This window comes from Salvelinus alpinus, chromosome 4, assembly GCF_045679555.1.
Source record: "Salvelinus alpinus chromosome 4, SLU_Salpinus.1, whole genome shotgun sequence".
Lineage (NCBI taxonomy): Eukaryota > Metazoa > Chordata > Actinopteri > Salmoniformes > Salmonidae > Salvelinus > Salvelinus alpinus.
Genome location: NC_092089.1, coordinates 41,853,352 through 41,872,862, shown reverse-complemented (window position 1 = coordinate 41,872,862; position 19,511 = coordinate 41,853,352). Strand labels below are relative to the sequence as shown.

At 45.7% G+C, this 19,511-nt stretch overlaps 1 protein-coding gene across 1 annotated transcript in view; it reads left to right on the top strand.

The window, feature by feature from the left end:
• Positions 1-19,511, top strand: part of LOC139573564 (dynein axonemal heavy chain 5-like) — a 72,057-nt gene that overhangs the window by 27,720 nt on the left and 24,826 nt on the right. The window contains 18 exon segments of the mRNA XM_071397167.1: positions 4,592-4,654; positions 4,806-5,044; positions 5,176-5,416; positions 5,636-5,835; positions 6,366-6,519; positions 6,712-6,875; positions 7,473-7,629; positions 7,793-8,005; positions 8,454-8,678; positions 8,972-9,144; positions 10,384-10,562; positions 10,950-11,137; positions 11,400-11,594; positions 12,050-12,184; positions 12,426-12,533; positions 14,896-15,049; positions 15,175-15,321; positions 17,750-17,991. Of these exon segments, the coding sequence (XP_071253268.1) occupies positions 4,592-4,654; positions 4,806-5,044; positions 5,176-5,416; positions 5,636-5,835; positions 6,366-6,519; positions 6,712-6,875; positions 7,473-7,629; positions 7,793-8,005; positions 8,454-8,678; positions 8,972-9,144; positions 10,384-10,562; positions 10,950-11,137; positions 11,400-11,594; positions 12,050-12,184; positions 12,426-12,533; positions 14,896-15,049; positions 15,175-15,321; positions 17,750-17,991 (3,177 nt within the window).

The following is a 19,511-nucleotide window of genomic DNA, read 5'->3' as shown; positions in this document are numbered from 1 at the left end:
ACCTAGGCTGTCTAGGTCTTACTCACAGCTACACCTAACACCAAGGCTGTCTAGGTCTTACTCACAGCTACACCTAACACCAAGGCTGTCTAGGTCTTACTCACAGCTACACCTAACACCAAGGCTGTCTAGGTCTTACTCACAGCTACACCTAACATCAAGACTGACTTGGTCTTACTCACAGCTACACCTAACACCTAGGCTGTCTAGGTCTTACTCAGAGCTACACCTAACATCAAGACTGACTTGGTCTTACTCACAGCTACACCTAACACCTAGGCTGTCTAGGTCTTTTCACAGCTACACCTAACACCAAGGCTGTCTAGGTCCTACTCACAGCTACACCTAACACCAAGGCTGTCTAGGTCTTACTCACAGCTACACCTAACACCTAGGCTGTCTAGGTCTTACTCACAGCTACACCTAACACCAAGGCTCTCTAGGTCTTACTCACAGCTACACCTAACACCAAGGCTGTCTAGGTCTTACTCACAGCTACACCTAACACCAAGGCTGTCTAGGTCTTACTCACAGCTACACCTAACACCAAGGCTGTCTAGGTCTTACTCACAGCTACACCTAACACCGAGGCTGTCTAGGTCTTACTCACAGCTACACCTAACACCGAGGCTGTCTAGGTCTTACTCACAGCTACACCTAACACCAAGGCTGTCTAGGTCTTACTCACAGCTACACCTAACACCAAGGCTGTCTAGGTCTTACTCACAGCTACACCTAACATCAAGACTGACTTGGTCTTACTCACAGCTACACCTAACACCTAGGCTGTCTAGGTCTTACTCAGAGCTACACCTAACATCAAGACTGACTTGGTCTTACTCACAGCTACACCTAACACCAAGGCTGTCTAGGTCTTACTCACAGCTACACCTAACACCAAGGCTGTCTAGATCTTACTCACAACTACACCTAACACCTAGGCTGTCTAGGTCTTACTCACAGCTACACCTAACACCAAGGCTGTCTAGGTCTTACTCACAGCTACACCTAACACCTAGGCTGTCTAGGTCTTACTCACAGCTACACCTAACACCAAGGCTGTCTAGGTCTTACTCACAGCTACACCTAACACCAAGGCTGTCTAGGTCTTACTCACAGCTACACCTAACACCAAGGCTGTCTAGGTCTTACTCACAACTACACCTAACACCTAGGCTGTCTAGGTCTTACTCACAGCTACACCTAACACCAAGGCTGTCTAGGTCTTACTCACAGCTACACCTAACACCTAGGCTGTCTAGGTCTTACTCACAGCTACACCTAACACCAAGGCTCTCTAGGTCTTACTCACAGCTACACCTAACACCAAGGCTGTCTAGGTCTTACTCACAGCTACACCTAACACCAAGGCTGTCTAGGTCTTACTCACAGCTACACCTAACACCAAGGCTGTCTAGGTCTTACTCACAGCTACACCTAACACCTAGGCTGTCTAGGTCTTACTCACAGCTACACCTAACACCAAGGCTGTCTATGTCTTACTCACAGCTACACCTAACACCTAGGCTGTCTAGGTCTTTTCACAGCTACACCTAACACCAAGGCTGTCTAGGTCCTACTCACAGCTACACCTAACACCAAGGCTGTCTAGGTCTTACTCACAGCTACACCTAACACCTAGGCTGTCTAGGTCTTACTCACAGCTACACCTAACACCAAGGCTCTCTAGGTCTTACTCACAGCTACACCTAACACCAAGGCTGTCTAGGTCTTACTCACAGCTACACCTAACACCAAGGCTGTCTAGGTCTTACTCACAGCTACACCTAACACCAAGGCTGTCTAGGTCTTACTCACAGCTACACCTAACACCAAGGCTGTCTAGGTCTTACTCACAGCTACACCTAACACCGAGGCTGTCTAGGTCTTACTCACAGCTACACCTAACACCAAGGCTGTCTAGGTCTTACTCACAGCTACACCTAACACCAAGGCTGTCTAGGTCTTACTCACAGCTACACCTAACATCAAGACTGACTTGGTCTTACTCACAGCTACACCTAACACCTAGGCTGTCTAGGTCTTACTCAGAGCTACACCTAACATCAAGACTGACTTGGTCTTACTCACAGCTACACCTAACACCAAGGCTGTCTAGGTCTTACTCACAGCTACACCTACCATCAAGACTGACTTGGTCTTACTCACAGCTACACCTAACACCTAGGCCGTCTAGGTCTTACTCAGAGCTACACCTAACATCAAGACTGACTTGGTCTTACTCACATCTACACGTAACACTGAGGCTGTCTAGGTCTTACTCACAGCTACACCTAACACCAAGGCTGTCTAGGTCTTACTCACAGCTACACCTAACACCAAGGCTGTCTAGGTCTTACTCACAACTACTTCTAACACCAAGGCTGTCTAGGTCTTACTCACAGCTACACCTAACACCAAGGCTGTCTAGGTCCTACTCACAGCTACACCTAACACCAAGGCTGTCTAGGTCTTACTCACAGCTACACCTAACACCAAGGCTGTCTAGGTCTTACTCACAGCTACACCTAACACCAAGGCTGTCTAGGTCTTACTCACAGCTACACCTAACACCAAGGCTGTCTAGGTCTTACTCACAGCTACACCTAACACCTAGGCTGTCTAGGTCTTACTCACAGCTACACCTAACACCAAGGCTGTCTATGTCTTACTCACAGCTACACCTAACACCTAGGCTGTCTAGGTCTTTTCACAGCTACACCTAACACCAAGGATGTCTAGGTCCTACTCACAGCTACACCTAACACCAAGGCTCTCTAGGTCTTACTCACAGCTACACCTAACACCAAGGCTGTCTAGGTCCTACTCACAGCTACACCTAACACCGAGGCTGTCTAGGTCTTACTCACAGCTACACCTAACACCAAGGCTGTCTAGGTCTTACTCACAGCTACACCTAACACCAAGGCTGTCTAGGTCTTACTCACAGCTACACCTAACACCTAGGCTGTCTAGGTCTTACTCACAGCTACACCTAACACCAAGGCTGTCTAGGTCTTACTCACAGCTACACCTAACACCAAGGCTGTCTAGGTCTTACTCACAGCTACACCTAACACCAAGGCTGTCTAGGTCTTACTCACAGCTACACCTAACACCAAGGCTGTCTAGGTCTTACTCACAGCTACACCTAACACCAAGGCTGTCTAGGTCTTACTCACAGCTACACCTAACACCTAGGCTGTCTAGGTCTTACTCACAGCTACACCTAACACCAAGGCTGTCTAGGTCTTACTCACAGCTACACCTAACACCAAGGCTGTCTAGGTCTTACTCACAGCTACACCTAACACCAAGGCTGTCTAGGTCTTACTCACAGCTACACCTAACACCAAGGCTGTCTAGGTCTTACTCACAGCTACACCTAACACCAAGGCTGTCTAGGTCTTACTCACAGCTACACCTAACACCAAGGCTGTCTAGGTCTTACTCACAGCTACACCTAACATCAAGACTGACTTGGTCTTACTCACAGCTACACCTAACACCTAGGCCGTCTAGGTCTTACTCAGAGCTACACCTAACATCAAGACTGACTTGGTCTTACTCACATCTACACGTAACACTGAGGCTGTCTAGGTCTTACTCACAGCTACACCTAACACCAAGGCTGTCTAGGTCTTACTCACAGCTACACCTAACATCAAGACTGACTTGGTCTTACTCACAGCTACACCTAACACCTAGGCCGTCTAGGTCTTACTCAGAGCTACACCTAACATCAAGACTGACTTGGTCTTACTCACAGCTACACCTAACACCAAGGCTGTCTAGGTCTTACTCACAGCTACACCTAACACCAAGGCTGTCTAGGTCTTACTCACAGCTACACCTAACACCAAGGCTGTCTAGGTCTTACTCACAGCTACACCTAACACCAAGGCTGTCTAGGTCTTACTCACAGCTACACCTAACACCAAGGCTGTCTAGGTCTTACTCACAGCTACACCTAACACCAAGGCTGTCTAGGTCTTACTCACAGCTACACCTAACACCAAGGCTGTCTAGGTCTTACTCACAGCTACACCTAACACCAAGGCTGTCTAGGTCCTACTCACAGCTACACCTAACACCGAGGCTGTCTAGGTCTTACTCACAGCTACACCTAACACCAAGGCTGTCTAGGTCTTACTCACAGCTACACCTAACACCAAGGCTGTCTAGGTCTTACTCACAGCTACACCTAACACCTAGGCTGTCTAGGTCTTACTCACAGCTACACCTAACACCAAGGCTGTCTAGGTCTTACTCACAGCTACACCTAACACCAAGGCTGTCTAGGTCTTACTCACAGCTACACCTAACACCAAGGCTGTCTAGGTCTTACTCACAGCTACACCTAACACCAAGGCTGTCTAGGTCTTACTCACAGCTACACCTAACACCAAGGCTGTCTAGGTCTTACTCACAGCTACACCTAACACCAAGGCTGTCTAGGTCTTACTCACAGCTACACCTAACACCGAGGCTGTCTGGGTCTTAGACATTTCTATTTCTATTACAGTTAACTTGGCACGCTCTAAATAGGACTGCTAGCTAATTGCTGACACAGGCTGTGTTTCATTCCCAGGACGGTCCCATGGTTGTTGGACTGGCTCCCCAAGACGCTAGTGACAGACTCATCATGTTTCAGGTGAGTACAGTGTGTATCTTCAAGAGAGGAATCTACAGTATATACTACTCTGAAGCACTTCATTTAAGTTGGTACATTCACAGAGGTTTTCATTCACATGTTCTATATATGCACTTATATGCACTTTACTGTACTCATTTCGTTTGGTCAGAATCACTTTGACAACCTGTTCCGTAAGTACATCACCTACACTGGTGGAGAGGAGCTGTTTGGCCTGCCTGTGACCCAACACCCTCAGCTGCTGGAGATCAGGAGACAGCTCACCCTCCTCCAGAAGCTCTATGGACTCTACAACAGTGTCATCGACACCGTCAACGGCTACTATGACATCCTCTGGGCCGACATCCACATAGACAGGATCAATAACGAACTTCTTGACTTCCAGACGCGGTAAGGAAAACAAACTACAACCCAGACCATGAGAGACATTTACACAGAACTCATTGATGAATAATCTCATTGAAGATTTACATTTCCAAAAGGAAGTTAGATGTTCGTGTTTTTTCACCCACCATTTACAGTTGTCGCAAGCTGCCCCGTGCCCTCAAAGAGTGGAAGGCATTCCTTGACCTGAAGAAAAATATAGATGATTTCAACGAGTGTTGCCCCCTACTAGAACTGATGACCAACAAGTCCATGATGACGCGTCACTGGAAGAGAATCGCCGAGGTGACAGGACACAGCTTCGAGGTGGAGACGGACACTTTCAAGCTGCGCAACATCATGGAAGCTCCCCTCCTCAAATGCAAAGAGGAAATTGAGGTGATTATGGATTTTTGTTGTTGCTGTTGTTGGTGCTGAAACCCGGGAAGGAACCAGGTAATTGATTCTCTATAGCCGTAACTACCGGTACTCCACTCACCATAACTATTCTGTACTGTAAATTGAGGCCAGAAAAAAAGGTTGTTTGACCTCAATGGGACAAGTTGGTTAAACAAAGGTAAAATAAAGATGAATGTTGTTTGAACTCCCGCTGGGCAGGATATTTGCATCAGTGCGGTGAAGGAGAGGGACATTGAGCAGAAGCTGAAGCAGGTGATTGCTGAGTGGGACAACAAGACGTTCACCTTCGCCAACTTCAAGACGCGAGGGGAGCTGCTGCTGAGGGGCGACAGCACTGCTGAGATCATTACTAACATGGATGACAGCCTCATGGTGCTGGGATCACTCATGAGTAACAGGTTAGACTAGAGACCTACTGGAGGCACAAATGACTTAGCCTGGAAATCTAGACTGATTTCTGCTTTATGCTTGTTAACAATAGTGAAATGTAGCCTAATTCAGTCTTGATTTTGAGGCAACAAATGACCTGGGGGTTCGGAGTGATATATGATTTCTTCTCAATTTTTTATATTTCAGCACAGGAGGTTGGTGGGACCTTAATTGGAGAGAACGGGCTCGTGGTAATGACTGGAGCGGAATCAGTGGAATAGTATCAAACACATGGTTTACAGGTGTTTGATGCCATTCCATTTGCTCCGTTCCGGCAATTATTATGAGCCTCCTCAGCAGCCACTGTATTTCAGCATCCAGTTGACTTGTCATCTAGAGTTCAACAGTTGTGGTGTTTGTGTTTAGACAGTTGTGTTTAGACTGGGGGTGCTTGGCATAAATCCCTGTAAGGTTTCAGCTGCATTGTACAGACTTTTAGTGTTGTTTGTGTACTGTATTAGTCAATGCTTGACCCAGATAATGACTTGGTGTTCCACAGGTACAACACGCCATTCAAGGCCCAGATCCAGAAATGGGTTCAGAACCTTTCCAATACCACTGACATCATAGAGAACTGGATGACTGTCCAGAACCTGTGGATCTACCTCGAGGCTGTGTTCGTGGGAGGGGACATAGCCAAACAGCTACCCAAGGTAAGAAACAATACATTGACTTTTCATCTGAAAACATATCTTTAACCTTATGCTATTAGCGATGGGGTTCCACAATTTCTTGAACTTTTACAGTGCCCTGGTTTTTCAGAAATCACTTTTTTGGGGGGGAAAACCCAGGAACTTTTTGCAAACTTAGGAATGACAATCTAGTCTGAATCATCTGAATGACAGGAGGCGAAACGTTTCTCCAACATCGACAAGTCCTGGGTGAAGATCATGACGCGGGCCCATGAGATGCCCAACGTGGTGCAGTCATGTGTGGGGGACGAGACCATGGGACAGCTGTTGCCTCACCTGCTGGAACAACTGGAGATCTGTCAGAAGTCTCTCACCGGGTAAGTCTATCTTATCTGAATGTCTATCAGAAGTTTCTCACTAGGTAGGTCTGTCTGGAGGTCTGCCAGAAGTCTCTGGATAAGTCTGTCTGGAGGTCTGTCAGAAGTCTCTGGGTAAGTCTGCCTGGAGGTCTGTCAGAAGTCTCTGGGTAAGTCTGCCTGGAGGTCTGTCAGAAGTTTTTCACTAGGTAAGTCTGTCTGGAGGTCTGCCAAAAGTCTCTGGGTAAGTCTGCCTGGAGGTCTGTCAGAAGTCTCTGTGTAAGTCTGCCTGGAGGTCTGTCAGAAGTCTCTGTGTAAGTCTGTCTGGAGGTCTGTCAGAAGTCTCTGGGTAAGTCTGCCTGGAGGTCTGTCAGAAGTCTCTCACTGGGTAGGCCTATACTTATACTTTGAATTTGTTTTAAATAGTTGAATTGAAAGTATTCATGTACCAGTATGACACCTTCCAAGTTTGCCTACGTTGTACATTGGTAACTTGATGATGTGTACTAAACTAGTAATATTTTCAAACCTTTTTTTAGGGCTAGCTTTAATATTGCGGATAGATTGTAGCTTCTGGCTATCCAGTTTTCAACCCTTGGTTGATTGTGTGACTGACAGGTACTTGGAGAAGAAGCGTCTGCTGTTCCCTCGGTTCTTCTTTGTGTCTGACCCGGCCCTGCTGGAGATACTGGGCCAAGCCTCAGACTCCCACACCATCCAGGCCCACCTGCTCAACGTCTTTGACAACATTAAATGTGTCCGCTTTCATGACAAGGTACAGTAACGCACAGACAGACATATCATTTCTTTCTACAACTATCCCCATCAGGCCTCCTGATCAATTTACTTATTTGACTATTAGTAGTATCTGTCCTTCTGCAACAGTAACTAACCCAGATTCAGCAACATCAATAGTATCTGCTCTTCTGTCTCCACAGATGTACGACCGGATCCTGGCCATCTCGTCCAGGGAGGGGGAGACGGTAGAGCTGGATCGGCCGGTGACGGCGGAGGGGAACGTGGAGGTCTGGCTCAACGCCCTGCTGAAGGAATCCCAGAGGTCTCTTCATCTGGTCATCAGACAGGCTGTCCTGGCCATCCAGGACTCAGGCTTCCAGCTCATTGAGTTCCTGGACACTTTCCCTGCTCAGGTGGGGAGACATGGGATACATCCTAAATGCCACCTTATTACATAGTTCACTACTTTTGACCCAGGCTCTGTTCAAAAGTAGTGCACTATATAGGCTGCAATTTGTGACACAGTCCTGGTCTTGGGGTCATCATTCATTCTATTTTATAATGTGATAGATTACCTTAACCTTGACCTTGGAGCAATGGCCTTGTAGTTAGACTTTCCCACGCCTATGTTTCATTACTCAATACCTGATCAGGGATTCCTGTTTTTCTGACATTATCCTCCATTATTGTATAACTGAAACTGATCTACACACTAGCCAAATTCCATACATTCCTGATTTTATACATTGTCCTGATTACAGTCCTGATTGATAGGAAGACATGGAAGCCAGGAAAGATGACTTTACGTTCTCTCATTGATGTCCTATCATGATGTCCTCTCTTCCTGACTCCATCAACCAGGTTGGTCTGCTGGGAGTCCAGATGATCTGGACCAGAGACTCAGAGGAGGCCCTGACCAACGCCCGCTACGACCGTAAGATCATGCCCAAGACCAACCAGTTCTTCCTGGAGCTTCTCAACACCCTGATAGACATGACCACTAAAGACCTGGCCTCAATGGAGCGGGCCAAGTATGAGACACTCATAACCATCCATGTTCACCAGAGGGACATCTTTGATGACCTGGTGAGTGGACTGGAATCACAAACTGACTCAGTGGCTAAAATAGTACTTCAACCCCAAAGGTCCCTTTCAGTGTATAAACTTAAGGTAATAATTGCTGTTGTGTAACATATTTGTAAAACTTTTGGCAAACTGTTCCACCAAATATTTTCTGATTAGGGCATGATAGAGTCTGAGAATATCAATTTGAGTTTCCCCTGGTATTCAAATCACATTTGACAATTGGGGTTTTAGGAATTTCAGAGACTTTAGCAATGCTTTGTTTCCAGAATGGTTTCCCCCTGCTCTCCCCTCAGTGTCGGCTGCATATCAAAAGCCCTACAGAGTTTGAGTGGCGGAAGCAGTGTCGTTTCTACTTCAATGAGGACTCTGACAAGATGATCATCAACATCACTGACGTTGGCTTCATCTATCAGAATGAGTTCCTGGGCTGCACTGACAGACTGGTCATCACCCCTCTGACTGACAGGTAAGGACTAACTAGTCATCACCCCTCTGACTGACAGGTAAGGACTAACTAGTCATCACCCCTCTGACTGACAGGTAAGGACTAACTAGTCATCACCCCTCTGACTGACAGGTAAGGACTAACTAGTCATCACCCCTCTGACTGACAGGTAAGGACTAACTAGTCATCACGCCTCTGACTGACAGGTAAGGACTAACTAGTCATCACCCCTCTGACTGACAGGTAGGGACTAACTAGTCATCACCCCTCTGACTGACAGGTAGGGACTAACTAGTCATCACCCCTCTGACTGACAGGTAGGGACTAACTAGTCATCACCCCTCTGACTGACAGGTAGGGACTAACTAGTCATCACCCCTCTTACTGACTGGTAGTGACTAACTAGTCATCACCCCTCTGACTGACAGGTAGGGACTAACTAGTCATCAGCCCTCTGACTGACAGGTAGGGACTAACTAGTCATCACCCCTCTGACTGACAGGTAGGGACTAACTAGTCATCACCCCTCTGACTGACAGGTAGGGACTAACTAGTCATCACCCCTCTTACTGACTGGTAGTGACTAACTAGCCTTCACATCTCTTACTGACAGGTAGGGACTAACTAGCCTTCACATCTCTTACTGACAGGTAGGGACTAACTAGCCTTCACATCTCTTACTGACAGGTAGGGACTAACTAGCCTTCACATCTCTTACTGACAGGTAGGGACTAACTAGCCTTCACATCCCTTACTGACAGGTAGGGACTAACTAGCCTTCACATCTCTTACTCACAGGTAGGGACTAACTAGCCTTCACATCTCTTACTCACAGGTAGGGACTAACTAGCCTTCACATCTCTTACTCACAGGTAGGGACTAACTAGCCTTCACATCTCTTACTGACTGGTAGGGACTAACTAGCCTTCACATCTCTGACTGACAGGTAGGGACTAACTAGCCTTCACATCTCTGACTGACAAGTAGGGACTAACTAGCCTTCACATCTCTTACTGACTGGTAGGGACTAACTAGCCTTCACATCTCTTACTGACAGGTAGGGACTAACTAGCCTTCACATCTCTTACTGACAGGTAGGGACTAACTAGCCTTCACATCTCTTACTGACAGGTAGGGACTAACTGCCAGTACCATGGCCCAGCCAACTTTTTAGTGCCCACAAGTGTATGGCGTATCACATTGAATATCTTTGGGTGATTATCCTGGATGTACCTTTTCCTTGGTGTGTGTTTGTCCCAGGTGCTACATCACACTGGCCCAGGCTCTGGGGATGAGTATGGGAGGAGCCCCGGCCGGCCCTGCAGGGACAGGGAAGACTGAGACCACTAAAGACATGGGCCGCTGCCTGGGGAAGTACGTGGTGGTCTTCAACTGCTCCGACCAGATGGACTTCAGAGGACTGGGGAGGATCTTTAAAGGTAGGAGCTTCTACTCATATTGCCTGGTCCCAAATACATTTGTGCTCTCTTGCCAACTCCTGTGCCATTTGCATGGAAATGACCATAGGAGATGGATATCCAGTACAAACAAAACGTATATGATTTGTGGCGATTATAGGCTATATAAGATGTCACTCATATTACTGTGAAGAGAATGATGATCTCAACCTGAACCTAATGAACAGTGTAATGTTGTGTGTCTTTGTGTTGATTTGCAGGTCAGGCTCTTGGGGTTGTTTTGAATGAGGAGTTTAATGTGAAGAGTGATGTGTAATGTTGTGTTGATTGACAGGTCAGGCTTTTAGGGTTGTTTTGAATGAGGAGTTTAATGTGAAGAGTGATGTGTAATCTTGTGTTGATTGACAGGCCTAGCCCAGTCGGGCTCTTGGGGCTGTTTCGATGAGTTCAACCGTATCGACCTATCAGTTCTCTCCGTGGCGGCCCAGCAGATCGCCATCGTGCTTACCTGCAAGAAGGAGCGCCGCAAGAACTTCATCTTCACCGACGGAGACAACGTGGAAATGAATCCCGAATTCGGCATCTTCCTGACTATGGTTATTATTATTAGCAGTCTATAAACTACTCACTGTAGAAACCCCTTCACAAACACGTTGTCAAGTAGAGCTTCATTTAAAGTACTTCTGAAAGGAATAGTGAATTCTTGTCTCAAAGAAGATTAACTGAAACTAGTCCAAATCAGACAAGGTTTATTATTACTTTGAGGATGTTAGTCATAGACTCTGTTTAGCTTTTTATTCTTAACAGACTCACCTGGTTAAATAAAGATTTGATTAATAATGTTTTTGCCCCAATCAGAACCCGGGCTACGCAGGTCGTCAGGAGCTTCCAGAGAACCTGAAGATCAACTTCCGCTCGGTGGCCATGATGGTCCCAGACCGTCAGATCATCATCCGGGTCAAGCTGGCCAGCTGTGGCTTCATAGACAACATAGAGCTGGCCAGGAAGTTCTTCACCCTCTACAAACTGTGTGAGGAGCAGCTCTCCAAGCAGGTCAGCTATGAAATGAAATGTAACTACTGTAGATATTTCAATGAGAGCTGAACATGCAACGCTATACATTTTAGTAGTTCCATATAAGTAAACAATCAAGTTAAGTGAAAGGTTATTTAAAGTGTATCATCAAAGTCTCAAATCACTTTAGAGGGAATTAATATACCACGTGTCAGGTGGATGGATTATCTTGGCAAAGGAGAAATGCTCACTAACAGGGATGTAAACACATTTGTGCACAAATTTGAGAGAAATGCATTTTTTTTTGGTGTATGAACAATTTCTGGGATCTTTTATTTCAGCTCAGGAAACATAGAACCAGCACTTTACATGTTGCGTTCATATTTTTTGTTCAGTATAAAAACAACTTAACTGCCCAGGTGTTGATTATGATCTTTGTGTAGGTCATAGTTCTATTTCCATACAGTCCATGTTGGGTTCACTCTGTTTTTAAGGTGCATTATGACTTTGGACTGCGAAACATTTTGTCAGTTCTGCGGACACTGGGGGCGGTGAAACGAGCGAACCCCAACGACACAGAATCTACCATCGTCATGAGGGTTCTCAGAGATATGAACCTGTCCAAGCTGGTGAGTAGAGTCACTCAGATATACAGGACATTCTCCTCGAAATCAACTGCTATTCTCCTCGAAATCAACTGCCATTTTAGAAAAGCCATTTTTTTTAAGCAGCATTAAGTGTTACAGATTGTTATTTTTTCACATACTATTCTGTAATACATGAATAATGATTTCATCTTCAGTAAGGTGCAACATAACAGAAGTGGCATCATGGTTAACTTCACTGACATAATACTATATGTGTTAACAGATAGATGAAGATGAACCGTTGTTCCTCAGCCTGATAGAGGACCTCTTCCCTGGGATCCAGCTGGATAAAGCAGGCTACTCAGAGCTGGAGACAGCTATCGACAAACAGGTGAGAGGACATTTTATATAACATAATCCCTTTACATTAAGTTTGAAAATGTTCCATGTCACTCTGAAGTCTATCAACTATAAAAATAATTTACCCAATAAATTACTGGGAGTGCGACTCTCTTTATTTTTAGAGTTTAAGGTTTATTTGCCGTTAGTCAGCACCTCCACACAAAATCATTTTTCTGGGTGTGCGCCAGCTGATGTTTGTTACTCTGAAGCCGATCTACATGTAGATTCTCATAACCCTCCTCCTTACACTGGTTCTCTCCCGTCCTCACCACCCATCTCTTCTCCGTTTCCCTACAGTACATTTGACATTTTAGTAATTGAGCAGACGCTCTTATCCAGGGCGACTTACATGAGCAATTAGAGTTAAGCAATTAGGGTTAAGTGCCTTGTTCAAGGGCACATCAACATATTTTTTTACCTAGTCACCTCAGGGATTCGAACCAGCAAACTTTTGGTTACTGGCCCAACGCTCTTACGCGCCAGGCTACATGCCGCCCCCACAGTATAATACTGAGTTTAAGGGATGAATCTGTCTTGGTATTAGCCTTAATACCATAGTAGCATAAAACCTTTTTTCGATCGATGTGAGGTAAGGATTTATTTTGTATTACATGAAGAGTTCACCTCACTCTCTTCCATTGTTCTCCATACTGTCGGTGGAGGAGTCCGGTCTCATAACATGAAGAGTTCACCTCACTGTCTTCCATTGTTCTCCATACTGTAGGTGGAGGAGTCTGGTCTCATAACATGAAGAGTTCACCTCACTCTCTTCCATTGTTCTCCATACTGTAGGTGGAGGAGTCCGGTCTCATAACATGAAGAGTTCATCTCACTGTCTTCCATTGTTCTCCATACTGTAGGTGGAGGAGTCTGGTCTCATAACATGAAGAGTTCACCTCACTCTCTTCCATTGTTCTCCATACTGTAGGTGGAGGAGTCCGGTCTCATAACATGAAGAGTTCACCTCACTGTCTTCCATTGTTCTCCATACTGTAGGTGGAGGAGTCCGGTCTCATAACATGAAGAGTTCACCTCACTCTCTTCCATTGTTCTCCATACTATAGGTGGAGGAGTCTGGTCTCATAACATGAAGAGTTCACCTCACTCTCTTCCATTGTTCTCCATACTGTAGGTGGAGGAGTCCGGTCTCATAACATGAAGAGTTCACCTCACTCTCTTCCATTGTTCTCCATACTGTAGGTGGAGGAGTCTGGTCTCATAACATGAAGAGTTCACCTCACTCTCTTCCATTGTTCTCCATACTGTAGGTGGAGGAGTCCGGTCTCATAACATGAAGAGTTCACCTCACTGTCTTCCATTGTTCTCCATACTGTAGGTGGAGGAGTCCGGTCTCATAACATGAAGAGTTCACCTCACTCTCTTCCATTGTTCTCCATACTATAGGTGGAGGAGTCTGGTCTCATAACATGAAGAGTTCACCTCACTCTCTTCCATTGTTCTCCATACTGTAGGTGGAGGAGTCCGGTCTCATAACATGAAGAGTTCACCTCACTCTCTTCCATTGTTCTCCATACTGTAGGTGGAGGAGTCTGGTCTCATAACATGAAGAGTTCACCTCACTCTCTTCCATTGTTCTCCATACTGTAGGTGGAGGAGTCCGGTCTCATAACATGAAGAGTTCACCTCACTCTCTTCCATTGTTCTCCATACTGTAGGTGGAGGAGTCCGGTCTCATAACATGAAGAGTTCACCTCACTCTCTTCCATTGTTCTCCATACTGTAGGTGGAGGAGTCCGGTCTCATAACATGAAGAGTTCACCTCACTGTCTTCCATTGTTCTCCATACTGTAGGTGGAGGAGTCCGGTCTCATAACATGAAGAGTTCACCTCACTCTCTTCCATTGTTCTCCATACTATAGGTGGAGGAGTCTGGTCTCATAACATGAAGAGTTCACCTCACTCTCTTCCATTGTTCTCCATACTGTAGGTGGAGGAGTCCGGTCTCATAACATGAAGAGTTCACCTCACTCTCTTCCATTGTTCTCCATACTGTAGGTGGAGGAGTCCGGTCTCATAACATGAAGAGTTCACCTCACTCTCTTCCATTGTTCTCCATACTGTAGGTGGAGGAGTCCGGTCTCATAACATGAAGAGTTCACCTCACTCTCTTCCATTGTTCTCCATACTGTAGGTGGAGGAGTCCGGTCTCATAACATGAAGAGTTCACCTCATTCTCTTCCATTGTTCTCCATACTGTAGGTGGAGGAGTCCGGTCTCATAACATGAAGAGTTCACCTCACTGTCTTCCATTGTTCTCCATACTGTAGGTGGAGGAGTCTGGTCTCATAACATGAAGAGTTTCTCTTATCCCTATGTGTTCCATACTGTAGGTGGCAGAGGCAGGTCTGATCAGCCACCCTCCATGGAAGCTGAAGGTGATTCAGCTGTTTGAGACCCAGAGGGTCCGCCATGGCATGATGGCCCTGGGGCCCAGCGGAGCAGGAAAAACCACCTGCATTCACACCCTGATGAGAGCCATGACAGGTGAGAAACATCCCCATCAAAACACTGGACTTATTTAACCTTATTTACTTCCCCATGGCAGTCATACTTAAGTAAAAGTTGTGTTAAGTGAATGTGTGTGTGTGTGTATGTGTTTGCACCCACAGACTGCGGCCAGCCGCACAGAGAGATGCGTATGAACCCCAAAGCGATCACCGCCCCTCAGATGTTTGGCCGTCTAGATGCAGCTACCAATGACTGGACTGACGGCATCTTCTCTACCCTGTGGAGGAAGACCCTGAGAGCCAAGAAAGGTGAGACGGACACTTCTTATTTCATATTTTTATATATTGTGTGTTTTTGTTCTGCTTTGTTATTGTGAGTAATACATTGTTATTGATTATTGTATTGTTGGGTTTTGAGTTTGCGAGAAAGGCATTTCACTGTACTTGTGCATGTGACATTAAAACATGAAACTTGAAAGAATTACCCTGGACTTATACGGCCCTTGCTTTACACATTCATTTTTGTATTTAACTAGGCAAGTCAGTTAAGAACAAATTCTTATTTACAATGACGGCCTACCAAAAGGCAAAGGGCCTCCTGCGGGACAGGGGCTGGCATTTAAAAAATAAATAAATATATATACAGTGGGGAGAACAAGTATTTGATACACTGCCGATTTTGCAGATTTTCCTACTTAAAAAGCATGTAGAGGTCTGTAATTTTTATCATAGGTACACTTCAACTGTGAGAGACGGAATCTAAAACAAAAATCCCGAAAATCACATTGTATGATTTTTAAGTAATTCATTTGCATTTTATTGCATGACATAAGTATTTGATACATCAGAAAAGCAGAACTTAATATTTGGTACAGAATCCTTTGTTTGCAATTACAGAGATCATACGTTTCCTGTAGTTCTTGACCAGGTTTGCACACACTGCAGCAGGGATTTTGGCCCACTCCTCCATACAGACCTTCTCCAGATCCTTCAGGTTTCGGGGCTGTCGCTGGGCAATACGGACTTTCAGCTCCCTCCAAAGATTTTCTATTGGGTTCAGGTCTGGAGACTGGCTAGGCCACTCCAGGACCTTGAGATACTTCTTACGGAGCCACTCCTTAGTTGCCCTGGCTGTGTGTTTCGGGTCGTTGTCATGCTGGAAGACCCAGCCACGACCCATCATCAATGCTCTTACTGAGGGAAGGAGGTTGTTGGCTAAGATCTCGCAATACATGGCCCCATCCATCCTCCCCTCAATACGGTGCAGTCGTCCTGTCCCCTTTGCAGAAAAGCATCCCCAAAGAATGATGTTTCCACCTCCATGCTTCACGGTTGGGATGGTGTTCTTGGGGTTGTACTCATCCTTCTTCTTCCTCCAAACACGGCGAGTGGAGTTTAGACCAAAAAGCTCTATTTTTGAATCATCAGACCACATGACCTTCTCCCATTCCTCCTCTGGATCATCCAGATGGTCATTGGCAAACTTCAGACGGGCCTGGACATGCGCCTGCTTGAGCAGGGGGACCTTGTGTGCGCTGCAGGATTTTAATCCATGACGGCGTAGTGTGTTACTAATGGTTTTCTTTGAGACTGTGGTCCCAGCTCTCTTCAGGTCATTGACCAGGTCCTGCCGTGTAGTTCTGGGCTGATCCCTCACCTTCCTCATGATCATTGATGCCCCACGAGGTGAGATCTTGCATGGAGCCCCAGACCGAGGGTGATTGACCATCATCTTGAACTTCTTCTATTTTCTTCTATTTTCTAATAATTGCGCCAACAGTTGTTGCCTTCTCACCAAGCTGCTTGCCTATTGTCCTGTAGCCCATCCCAGCCTTGTGCAGGTCTACAATTTTATCCCTGATGTCCTTACACAGCTCTCTGGTCTTGGCCATCGTGGAGAGGTTGGAGTCTGTTTGATTGAGTGTGTGGACAGGTGTCTTTTATACAGGTAACGAGTTCAAACAGGTGCAGTTAATACAGGTAATGAGTGGAGAACAGGAGGGCTTCTTAAAGAAAAACTAACAGGTCTGTGAGAGCCGGAATTCTTACTGGTTGGTAGGTGATCAAATACTTATGTCATGCAATAAAATGCAAATTAATTACTTAAAAATCATACAATGTGATTTTCTGGATTTTTGTTTTAGATTCCGTCTCTCACAGTTGAAGTGTACCTATGATAAAAATTACAGACCTCTACATGCTTTTTAAGTAGGAAAATCTGCAAAATCGGCAGTGTATCAAATACTTGTTCTCCCCACTGTATATATATATAGGAGAAAACACACATCACGACAAGAGAGACACCACTACATAAAGAGAGACCTAAGACAACAACATAGCATGGCAGCAACACATGACAGCACAGCATGGTAGCAACACAACATGACAACAACATGGTAGCTGCACAACATGGTAGCAGCACAAAACATGGTACAAACATTATTGGGCGCAGACAACAGCACAAAGGGCAAGAAGGTAGAGACAACAGATGCAAGTTTACTCAAGCATTAGACAAGCTAGAGCTTGAACCCACATACAGTGCATACCGTATCGTCTCTCTGGAATTCATGGAGAACAAAGGGGCAGACCATTTCCGTGTGTTTTCAATATTCTCATATCTCTCTATTCATTTCCCTATCTTTTTACTAAAAGTGATATTCTAATATGCTCTGACCTCCATAGTTGATTTTGATTAGTCTAATAAGCAGACTGGTTCTAATGTCGCTCTCCTCTGCAGGGGAGCACATCTGGATAGTACTAGATGGACCAGTAGATGCTATCTGGATAGAGAACCTCAACTCTGTACTGGATGACAACAGGACTCTGACCCTGGCCAATGGAGACAGGATCCCCATGGCTCCCAACTGCAAGATCGTGTTTGAGCCCCACAACATCGACAACGCCTCACCTGCCACCGTGTCTCGTAACGGAATGGTGTTCATGAGCTCTTCTGTGCTCAACTGGAGCCCCATTCTGGAGGTGGGCAAAGGAACCTTCGCTCACTCTTTATCAGTGAATGAAAGTGTGTGTGTGTGTGTGTGTGCGTACATCCGTGCATGCTTGTGTGTGTGCATCTTTGTCTATGCGTCTTTGTCTATGTGTGTGAATATTTGTGTGTATATTTGTCTGTGTGTGTATCTTTGTCTGTGTGTGTATCTTTGTCTGTGTGTGTATATTTGTGTATGTGTGTATCTTTGTCTGTGTGTGTATATTTGTGTATGTGTGTATCTTTGTCCGTGTGTGTATATTTGTGTATGTGTGTATCTTTGTCCGTGTGTGTATATTTGTGTATGTGTGTATCTTTGTCCGTGTGTGTATATTTGTGTATGTGTGAATCTTTGTCCGTGTGTATATATTTGTGTATGTGTGTATCTTTGTCTGTGTGTGTATATGTGTGTATCTTTGTCTGTGTGTGTATATTTGTGTATGTGTGTATCAAATCAAATCAAAGTGTATTTGTCATGTGCGCCGAATACAACAGGTGTAGACCTTACAGTGAAATACTTACAGGCTCTAACCAATAGTGCAGAAAAAGGTATTAGGTGAACAATAGGTAAGTAAAGAAATAAAAACAACAGTGAAAAATAACAGTAGTGAGGCTATATACAGTAGCGAGGCTATAACAGTAGCGAGGCTATAACAGTAGCGAGGCTATAACAGTAGTGAGGCTACATACAGACACCGGTTAGTCAGGCTGATTGAGGTAGTATGTACATGTAGATATGGTTAAAGTGACTATGCATATATGATGAACAGACAGTAGCAGTAGCGTAAAAGGGGTTGGCGGGTTGTGGGTGACGGGGCACAATGCAGATAGCCCGGTTAGCCAATGTGCGGGAGCACTGGTTGGTCGGCCCAATTGAGGTAGTATGTACATGAATGTACAGTTAAAGTGACTATGCATATATGATAAACAGAGAGGAGCAGCAGCGTAAAAGAGGGGTTGGGGGGGGGGGGCACACAATTCAAATAGTCCGGGTAGCCATTTGATTACCTGTTCAGGAGTCTTATGGCTTGGGGGTAAAAACTGTTGAGAAGCCTTTTTGTCCTAGACTTGGCACTCCGGTACCGCTTGCCATGCGGTAGTAGAGAGAGACAATTTGTAGGGCCTTCCTCTGACACCGCCTGGTGTAGAGGTCCTGGATGGCAGGCAGCTTAGCCCCAGTGATGTACGCACTACCCTCTGTAGTGCCTTGCGGTCGGAGGCCGAGCAATTGCCGTACCAGGCAGTGATGCAACCAGTCGGGATGCTCTCGATGTTGCAGCTGTAGAACCTTTTGAGGATCTCAGGACCCATGCCAAATCTTTTTAGTTTCCTGAGGGGGAATAGGCTTTGTTGTGCCCTCTTCACGACCATCTTGGTGTGTTTGGACCATTCTACTTTGTTGGTGATGTGGACACCAAGGAACTTGAAGCTCTCAACCTGCTCCACTACAGCCCCATCGATGAGAATGGGGGCGTGCTCGGTCCTCCTTTTCCTGTAGTCCACAATCATCTCC